At 35.8% G+C, this 11,090-nt stretch overlaps 1 protein-coding gene across 3 annotated transcripts in view; it reads right to left on the bottom strand.

Annotated features, from left to right (window-relative positions):
- Positions 1 to 11,090, bottom strand: part of LOC122809198 (alpha-tectorin-like) — a 919,437-nt gene that overhangs the window by 712,670 nt on the left and 195,677 nt on the right. For all 3 annotated transcript variants that reach the window (XM_044080503.1, XM_044080505.1, XM_044080506.1), the window contains one exon: positions 9,215 to 9,352. In XM_044080503.1, coding sequence (XP_043936438.1) covers positions 9,215 to 9,352 — 138 coding nt within the window. The remainder of the gene's footprint in view (positions 1 to 9,214; positions 9,353 to 11,090) is intronic.

Raw genomic sequence — 11,090 nt, 5'->3', positions numbered from 1 at the left:
TTACATAGTCACAAGTAGTAATTGCCTATAACCTAATAATGTGTCTTTCGGCTTTTCTCGGTTAGGGGTCGCCACAGCGGAACTCCGGTCCGCTAATGATTGGCAGTTGATTTTTACGTGCTGAGTTGCCAGCCCTAACGCACAACCTTCAACGAAGGCACGCCCATTCATGCATGTCTCCACACCAAAGATGCTCTAGCTGAGAGTCGAATATACAATCCAAAAAACTGACCAGTACTACAAAACACCATAAAATATTATTCTTCAACTGGCAAACTACACTTCCAAAATAAATTACTTTTACTTAGTACCAAATCTAGTAATGCCGCCACTGATTTTCTTTAGTCCTGTTATGTCTCCAGACCATAGAGCTCCCTCCTCTACACTTAAATGAAAGTAAAAAACTAAAAGCTTTTCAAAAATCAACAATATCTAAATAGCTCCTGGTTATGTTCCTGCTCACCTCCAGGTGAACACTTTAACTGTAAGCCCCAAAACTACTGCTTAATTGAAAGTTTATCTGTTCACTAGTGAACTGCACTACTTCACCTCATTTAACATACCTGTCTGCAATACTTTCTTTCTTTCCACCTCAGCTTGATCTTCGGCATCAAATCAATGTTCCCAGTTTTATTACTATAACAATAACCAACAACTGGGTGTGGTATATTGAATTTTTATCCACGGTTGGTGTGGTTTAATCATGAGGGTAAAGCCCGAGTAATTAAACAAAGTCATCCGTGAGTAAATTTTCAATATAAAATGAAAATCACTTGTTCCTGTATAAAGGCAACCAAAAACGCAAATAATACTGGCCCAGCAGTATGAAGCAGATAACCACCATAAGCAATACTATTTTTAAAATCTCCGCATCTTAAATCTAAATGAACTTGTTTTAAGATGGAAAAAAGGAACTTTTTATAACTAACACATTCTGTTGAATGCTTATATAAAGCATTATTAGTGTCACATTTCTGATAGCATACGAGTGTTCTCTAATTCTTTCTTACAATGTTCTAGTGGTCATCACAATATAAAATGCAGGATATCCAATTTTGGGGTAAGTGTTTAAAGAAAGAAATGGCCCTTCCAATATATATATGCACCATCTACAGGTGCCACATTAAATATACCCTTTCTTTTATCAGTGTTTGAAACAGAAGTAAATTTTGTATTTTCATGTTGCAACAATGTCTTTAAATTACATCTATTTTTGTATACAAAATTAGGTCTACTGCTGACTACCTTGTATAATTCATTATTGCCTTCCAAAATTTTCCAGTTTTTCTGAATAATATTTTTAATAAGTTTCTTTAAACACTTACCCAAACATTTTGAAAGTACCAGGACATTTTACATGCAAGAGTAGGGGAATAGTATATATCAGTGTTTCTAGTAGATGTCCTGCATTTTCATTTAGATTTACGATGTGAAGATTTTAAAAATAATATTGAACAGCCAGAGTCTTTCTGGCAAGTAGAACTGAATGCTGATTAAATGCCAGGTTTAAATGAAAGTGTCAACATTAAATGTTTTTTAAGAGACAGAAGGCTGTGTTTAAACAAATAGATTTAGAAGTTTCCTTTTGTTAATTGAATAATTTGTAAATTTGTTATTTTTTTTTGCAAAGAGTATAAGAATGATTTGTTTTTTACTGTGGTTATTCATTTGTTCTGAAGAAGTGCTATTATGAAAGCGTTGAAATAAAGGCTTGTAAGCTCAATTTGAAGTTTTTTATTTTTGCTTGTGGTGGTTATCTGCATCATACTGTTGGGCCAGAAATCTTCACTATACCACACCCAGGAGTCAGTTATTGCTGTTATGCAATGATATTATTTATGAAAAAATTACTTATTTTTCTTAAATAATGTCTTTGTATAAGGGCACCGTGATGTTCTTCTGCATTGCTTCCTGATTATGCCCTTTGATGATATACTGCACATGTGTATGGGACTTGTGTTCCCAGGCTTATACTGTAGGGTTACCACCTGTCCCACTTTGTGAGGGACAGTCCCTCTTTGGGCAGTTGTGTCCTGCAAAATATTTGTAAAAATGGCAAATGTCCTGAGATTTTAGGACAAAATTATTTCCTATAGTTTATGTAATAGTTGCATAAAACAGTTATTCTGTATCTGAACCACCTAAATGTTATAAGAAACAGAATAAGTACCTAAAACATTACAAGAATAAGCTTTTATCTAGGCAAAAAAGTGAAGTTCTGATTTTCGTACTGGCCGGGTGTATGTGTCAGCCTACAGAAATCTGACATATGTCCCACATTGGTCATTTGAAAAGGTGGCAACCCTATTATACTGTAATCACTGCTCAGCAAGCAAGCAACAGAGAAAGTATGATCTCTGTTGTTATTTATTTATTTTTTGAAAGAAAATAAAGTTGTAACCTCCCATCAGTTTACAGGTATGAGAGAGAGGGGAAATACAAGGAAAACCAGGTGTGTTTCAGTTTGCAGAAGGTACCAGATTTTCCTTGTATTTTCTGTGGGCTCATAAATTGTAACTACTTGTGCATTGTTTGAAGGAAAGAAAGTCTGAAACCAAAATGCCTGTCATTATTTAATGACTTTGTTCCTCAGTGTTTTGTCGGAAAAAAAAAAAAAATTTATGATAAACAAAGTCACTAAATAATAACACGCTTTTTACTTTCAGAGTCTTTCATTCAGATTAATGCTTGTCTAAGAGATAGCAATTTAAAAAAAGTCTGACCACTCAATGATACTTTAGCGGCTGGACATTTGCTGTTGGCATATGCTCGATTTATAATGGGCATGCTGGTTGAGCTGACCAATCAGCATTCTCGTTCTTGAAAATTAATGGCCAGTCATTGTATCATCACAAATATCTACTACTGTATTGTAAAGTAACTTATGTTTGTCTAATGCATGTCAGTGTAGGAACTTTACAATATTGCAGGATTTATTTTATGTTCTTACAGTTGATTGATAGTTTTTTGTTTAATTGTGTGCCTTTGCACAGTGGTTTTTATCCTATGTAACCGTTTTAATGTATGACACTGTATAATTTTGTGTAAAGATTTTTTCCATGGGCATCTACTGTAAAGGGTTTTTGTTTTGCCCATTTGGACTTTCCTGATCAACAAAAGAAAATATATAAATTGTTAAGCATAGAACCTGACCTTTCTGTTTGTGTTTGCTAAATTGTATGCTGTTTTGTATTGTATTTATGTCTGCATGTGTTTGTGTTTGTGTGTGTGTGTGTGTGTGTGTGTGTGTGTGTGTGTGTATGTGTGTGTGTGTGTGTGTGTGTGTGTGTGTGTGTGTGTGTGTGTGTGTGTGTGTGTGTGTATGTATGTGTGCATGTGTTTCTTTTTGTATGTTTTAGCTTTCTTTTAAACATAGTCCCTTTTTATGTTGTAGTAATGTTTTATTTTGTCAATTGTTACAGAAGTTTTAAGTATGGCATGATTGTGAGACAGTACACACTGAAAATAATGTAATATAAACAACTGCAGATTTAATTTTAAACAGAGATAATTACCATGTGAAGTACTACTTACTGTATTGTCATGGCTCATGTTTATTCATACAATTTTTATTCGGTGGGTAACCAGCTAAATCCATTAGGCACAAGCCTTTCTCAATAAGCAGTGTCAAGTCTCTTGCTTGGAGTTATGACACACAATAGGCAAATTACAGCTGGTTAAGTATTACCTGGACTCCAGGATGAAGCTGGTTAGGAGCCCATAACAACTCGCATTTGAAAGGTTGGAAATGAAATGTTGAGTCCTAACATGCTGAAACAAAATGCAGGACAAGAGTGAAGTGCGCTTCTCCATAAAACTTTTTTGCATGGGCAACTCCCACCCCCCCCCCCACTTTCCGATGTCAGGACAAGCCATCCACACTTGCCAAACGTATATATACCAACTGCAAAATTCCCAGTCTTCTGAGAAAAGGGAACACTGTATAACATGGTAATCTTGTACTAAGTATAGGCATAAGTCCAGCTTTTCAGACATTCAGTTCCCACCCTGTAGGACTCTAAATTGTGGGTCCCAGTCTTTCAAATGGCTATGGTCCTTGACTTAATCCTCTACCCTAAATTGAAGGACTTGATATTTCTTTTTCTCTTTTTTATTATGTATGGAATAATAAAAAGTTTGTTTTAAGCATTTTGTTACAGTTTTAGTATTATTTTCTATTTATTTTATTACCTTTTGCTACGTATGATTTCCTTGTTTTAAATGTGACAAACTCTGCCTTATTTGTTCAGCCTAAAATATGTTTTGTTATAATTAAATGTGTTGTCATTCATTGTTACAGGCTGCTAAGGTGTAGCCTGGCAGCAAACTGGAATTTGATACCTTATACACTGTGTCGCCTCACAGTAAGACGCTGTCCAGTTTGATTCTCAGCTAGAGCGTCTTCTGCGTGGAGATATGCATGAATGGGCGTACCTTCGTTGAAGGTTGTGCATCAGGGCTGGTAACTCGGCACATAAAAATCAACTACCAATCATTAGCAGACCAGAGTTCCGCTGTGGCGACCCCAAACCGGAAAAAGACGAAAGACATAACAACAACAACATGCACTGTGCTTTATAGACATGTATACAGTTTTCCTGGTATCACTGGATTAAAAGTGCTCCCAAGTGGAATTAATTTGGTGGAATTGAAAGACACAATGCATGCAAACAACAATTCTCTCTCACTGTCATTCCTCCTAAGTTAATTTGGCTGATGGTACGCTTGCTGCTTTTATTTAATAAGGTTTCTTTGACAATTTTTATGTGTTTTACTACTATTCCAATATGTATTATATTTAAGCTGTGATTACTTTTGGGAAATGCATGTTAAAATATCTACGTGCTGTTATGGTGATTACCTTGCTGGTTTCTGTTACTATGAGGAGTGTTGGTTTTCTCTGCATGCATACTTTGTTCATTTCCTGCCTGCTCATTATGCATTCACTTTCATCAGGAGGTTATATTTTACATTTGTGGATGCTTTTTGCTGTTTCTGATCAAAACCTTTTCTTAAATTTGAGTTAACAGTGTGTGCTTTTATCGCTGTTGTGTTTAATTTATGTCACAGTATTGGTTTCTGTTTTCCTTTTTTTGTTTTATTCCTTTTTTAACATAAAGGTTTAGTAATGCATTTGATTGAGGGAGTATTTTTCCTGTTGTCTGGTTATTTGATGTTGTTTCTTATTGATTTACTTTTTCTTTGTGGGGTAGCTTTTCTATGTATGGCATTTTGTGTGTGTTACGTACAGAGTCATAATTCAAATAAGAAAAACCTGAAGTGCAATTATAGACTAGCAACTTATGTAGTTACACCAGCAGACTGAGTTGTCTGTTCATTAGTAACCATACTAAGTGGTCAGGTGTTTTTGTTTTTTAATTAAGTCAGATCTCTGAACACTGCAACAGAAATGCTCAGTTATTGACTGGCCCCTCCAAAGGGTACGTTTGCAGATAGATACACAGTTAGACAAATTTTTTGCCAGTGTGTTTTCTTTAACACCTTTATTGAATTATCATTTGTGTCATAGGCACATTTACATTTATATAAAAGTAATCAAACTGTATTAACAAGTTAAAATTAACAAACATTATACTTCACATATATTGCTATATATCATATAACCTAAGCAACATTACATAAATTATTCAATTCCTTCCTCCTTGTTTTAAATAAGAAACATCTTTTTTATACCATCACTTACGACATAAGCAATTATACATTTATACAAATGAAAGCAAACCACACAGACACAATCATAGTTGCAAGCATTTTACATCACAAACCATACTGACACACTCCCAGTTGCAAACATTGTACACCACTTATAATCTGCCCGATCATTTTCAGTCAAGGACTGTTTAGCTCATTTAAGTCCTGCCTTCTTTTAAACCTCATTCCTCCCCTGTAAGTATTGTTCCCAAAATTCCCACTTTTTTCCAATGCAGTTTGCTCCTATATTTTTCTAAAGATCTCAGTTCCTGTTGTTGTATCTCTGTTACTATAGTCGCTACTTTTAATATCGCTGGTTTAGATTTTGATTTTTGTTTTCTAGTAATTGCTGTTTTGGCAGCCACCATAATTAGGCACAGCAAGGCCTTACCATTTCTAGGCAATACTGATTCCATATCATAGCTCAGAAAAATCATCACCCTCATAACACCAATCTGCCCAGCAGTGAAGATGTGTCCAGGGGGCACTGAAGGAAAAAGTATAACAAAGGAGGGTAGATTTTTGAAGAAATTTATGAAAATATTTGACGTGGAAGATGTGACTTCAGTAATAGGAGTTTGGAGTGAAGGATGCAAAACACTGGTGATGTCCAGTGTTATTCATTATCAGCTATTAGCCTACTGACTTTTCAAGATGGTGGTGGTTTGCTGTGTGGGGGTTCTATGTGGATGGCTTATTGATATTTTACTGTAATTTGTCATTCTGGGAAGGATGTGGTTTCTTTGTGAGCAATATATAGAAATAATAACCGTATTATCGCTTTAGTTTTTCTAATAAGGTTTGGATACTAGTCTGGCCATTTTGTAAATTTACATATTTTACAAAGCAGACATAAATTTGTCTGCCTGTAACTATACATACCACATGGCCTTATATGATGGAGGGTACAGTCAGTGCTATCCTGTGTTTCATTGTCATGTTATATCCAGTGTTCCCAAAAAGTGTTCCCTAGTACTAAAATACATATAGGTTGCTACATTATACACACTTTGCTTACCCTTTGGAGGGGCCTGTCAAAAAATGGGCATTTCTGTTGCAGGGTTCAGAGATCTGCCATGCTTGCATTACTGATGTTCTTTGTTCTGCTAATGTATTACTGAGAATTCTCTGGCAGTCAGTGCATCCCACAAATCTATAGAGTTCTGAGCTCATACATAGTACACTATACATCTAACTACAGGACCTCATTCCTGTCAGTCCGGCAGATGAGAAACTCCCCCAACCCATCATCTACTGTTATCAACAGTTTGTTTTATAATGGCATTTTAACATTTTGTTAACTTCTTTGTAACACAAAAACATACTTATGATTATCTTTATTTTGAATACCTATACACTTGCCATAGCAAAGAGAACAACAAATTATGATTACCCTTACCTTAGTCTAACACTATGACAGAACTTGGAGATATTAGATTGGAGATATTATTATAACAGATTGAGGCAGTCCCTCCTCTAAATGTGGTATAAAAGGGATAGTTGATGATGTCCTTATCTTCACATTCAAAAATAATAAAATTCTCAAAACAAAGTTATGTTATGTCAACAATGATAGAACTAGAGCAGTAGTGCCTGAAGACTAGGTAAACATCCATGTAGAATGTGTGCACAGTGCAACTATATGTTTATTACAGGCTGGCGCAGTGGGTGTACCACAGGTGCTCACGTGCTAATAACTCACAATATATCTGCTAACTGCCACATGCTTATAAAAACAAATACCTCACACTAGCCAGATCTCCCATTTCTAGTTAGCCCACCCAACATCCAGTCCTATAAACTTGAACCCTATACCTAAAAATTTCTACCCAGTTCCCAACCTGACTCCTCAGTCTCTTAGCTTAAATCTTCATGCCCTCTCTCAAATTCTAAAGTCCCCAATGCCAATTTCTCCCTAAACCTAAAACTCCACTCCTCCCTAAACCTGAATTCCCTGGCTGCTCCATAATCCTAAACCTCCCCACTGCCTAATCTTGACGTCCCACCCCGCTGCCTCCCCAGAGGGACTTGCCTGAACCCATATTTGAGTTTGAGCACAAGCAGCAGCTGCAAGGCACTGAAGCCCCCGGCTTCATGACAGTGTTTTTTGAGAGCTTGGGACTTGAGTGTCTAAACTTAACAGTAATCCTATAAGTAAAAAAGTTTACATATTTAGACATTATGCAAACTTTACAATTCAGAATGTGCTTTATTCACCTGTATGTACTCTACATTCTTTTTTTATGTTGATAAATCTAAAAGACATTTCAGGGAAGATGCAACTAATTTTAAAAAATGCCTTAGCTAAACATGTTGCAGACATAAGGGAAGCATGTAGTTTTAAATTCTGCACATTGTAGGTTTTATATACAGCTGTTAGAGGTGGTGATATTATAAACTTCACAGAAGTATGTGAACATGGGTGGCCACGGTGGTGCAGTGGTTAGCATTGTTGCCTCATAGCAAGAGGTTCTTTGGTTCAGTTCTCGGCTGGGGTGCCTTCTGTGTGGAGTTTGCATGTCCTCCCTATGGTCGCGTGGGTTTCCTCTGGGTGCTCCGGTTTCCTCCCAGAGACATGCTGTATGTGGATTAGACACTCTAAATTGGCCCTAGGTATGAGTGTGTGCCTTCTGTGGAAGGTTGGGTGCTGGGCTGGCAAATTGACACAAACTCCACTGCCAATCATGAGCAGACAGGTGATCCACTGTGGTGATCCCTAATTGGAAAAAGCCAGACAAAGAAGACAGAACTATGTGAACATAAAGTGACAAATGTTACCCGGCTTGAATTAACCTTGTGTTTAAAGCCAGCTTGAAATCTATCCCTTTAAAACACTAAACTGCTACATGTCACATGATACAGAGACTTTAAATGCTTAATCTTCATAGTGATTATTTTAACTGATTGAGAAAGCATGGTACACTGCAAAATAGCTTCTAAATTTGTAAATGTTTATATTTTTGAAAAATACAGCCTTTCTGTGTAGTTTCTGCTCATTTTTACTCATATCCCTAAGTATTTGATTGTATTTAGAGTATGTGTTTAGGAAGAATGGATTAAGTTTGAAATCTCATTTCCTGAGGTTAATGATTAGAGACAAAAGTGCTAACTTTACTTATTATTATTTATTAAAATGTAAAGTTCTAAGATCTGCTGGTGTTGCATTGCTTTACTGTTTTAGCCTGCTCAGTGTGGATTTGGCTGTTAAGACTAGACATGAGAAGCAAGATTTTTTTTGAATGGCAGATATATTACTAGTGTATGCTCTAACTATGTTGTTTAACACTTACATGTTCTTATTATTATTATTACTTGGGTCTGGTATTATTACATTTCTGAAATGTGTATTTTACTAATACAATATGACTTTCTTCCTGTGTCTTAATATATCAAGTTCTGCATATCTTAACCACCATATACATTTTATGCAATAAGTGCATTTTGTATAAGACAATGCAATTTTCTATTCAATTTTTTTGCAAGATAAAATCAACTTTCTTACCTGTGCAGCTGTTCCACCTAATCCTGTTGCAGCAGCACCACCACTTGCAGTGCCTGTTGTCCACTCTATCTTACCGTAGTTTAGGACAATAAATGATAGGGATCCATCTGAGATCAGGACAGCTTGGAAAGTGTTTGCCTAAAAATATAAATTAATGAATGCATATATAAACAAATATTACCAGTCTAATAATATGCAGTATTATGTATATTATCTTGGTTTAATCTTCTAATCTTGTGATAGTAACCTCCTGCATCGGAGTCTATGATTTGAAAAGAAACTTTGTTGCTTTCAATTTCATATGACTAGAACTGGATTATGCAACAGTGAATGAGAGCAAGCTATATAACATCAGTTAATGCTAAGCTTAATATGTAACTGTTCTTGTTTTAAGCTATTACAGCAGTGTTATCATGTGAGATAAATATTTGGAAAGAAAAATGAATGATATTCATGTATCATATAGGGTCCCTTGTTCGTAAACTGTATGTAACATAAGTCATCCACCATTACTATAGTAAAATTAAGAAAAAATAATATTTTAATATATGCAGCAGGAGTGCTGAGCTATTCAGGAAGTACAATGCGATCTTTAAGGTATTTACAGCCTTTACTGCAGCATGCCAAATAAGGTAGAATATAGACCGTATTTCAATAGCAGTATTCCCCTAACAAATTTAACAGTAGTCAGAACTCTTATTACTGCAGTTACCAGACAAACCTCACACCAGTCCCATTCAAAATCTATATGCCCAGCATATTTTTTCACAGGTATAGTGAACAGATCCCTCTAAGTACACCCTTGTCAGGCAAGAAATGGAGCCCCAAAATGTTTACTAGTTCCACTAATAATCAGAGTTCTCTGCCATTCTTTCTCAAGAAATGATCTGAGCTGAATTGCTGCTATTACAACATTCCTGCAGTTATAAGAGTTCTCAATCTGCCCCTGTCCAGTCTATCAGTAAACACAGCCTCTGTCTACACATCTCACATAGTTTGCAACTCAGTCCTCAATGTTCTGCCTCATAGTCCATCTGATATCATATCCATTACCTGACTATACTAATGGTAGAGAAATTTTGTTGGCACTTTATGAAAACTTTCATTTTTTTTATAAACACATTTCAGTTATTAAGCAATAATTCTTCCACCCCCAAACTTATTTATATCCACTCCATGGATGCACCACAAAACTCCCAAAACAAGTGAGTCATTGCTGGTGTACATTTAGAAATGACATTTGAAATGATTGGCTATGGGATGCACTGACTAATATATTAATTTTCATATTTTTTTTTCCTTTGGGCTGCTAACAATTAAGGAATTTCACCTTGACCATCTCTAGTGGAACCATGCAAATACGGAGTTCAGAGAGAAAAAATGAGATCATCGAGACAAGGAGAGACATTTTGTAATTAATTTCCCTTGTACAAGTACTGTTGGTAAATTTCAAATTGAAAACGTTCATTATCCACTGAAAGAGAGTGTGATGATGCAGTGTAGATATGTTGACATGTCTGAAATAATTCATAAATCTGTAAGAAGGTACACTATGAATAAAAAAGGGTATGAATGGTTATTGGACTGGGCATTTTTTATTTTGGCCATAACATTCACCAAGTATTATACTATTACAGGATTAAAAAGTACTTTTCATAGGTTCATAGATTCATATGTTAATGACCACAAGGGCCTTTTTAAGCCTAGCCATGCACCCAAATCTCTGATAATTCCTAGTACCCTTAATAGATGTAAGCAGGGGCTTGGTAGATGAACCATTTACAAGCAGGGGCCTGGGAGATGAACCATTTACAGGCTGCCTGTGACTGTTAGAGACATAGGTGCCAAACCAGGGATGAATTTCACATTCCCCATA

The sequence above is a fragment of the Protopterus annectens genome, chromosome 8.part0 (genome assembly GCF_019279795.1).
Source record: "Protopterus annectens isolate FY-2018-M chromosome 8.part0, PAN1.0, whole genome shotgun sequence".
Lineage (NCBI taxonomy): Eukaryota > Metazoa > Chordata > Ceratodontiformes > Protopteridae > Protopterus > Protopterus annectens.
This window is presented reverse-complemented; position numbering and strand designations above follow the sequence as displayed.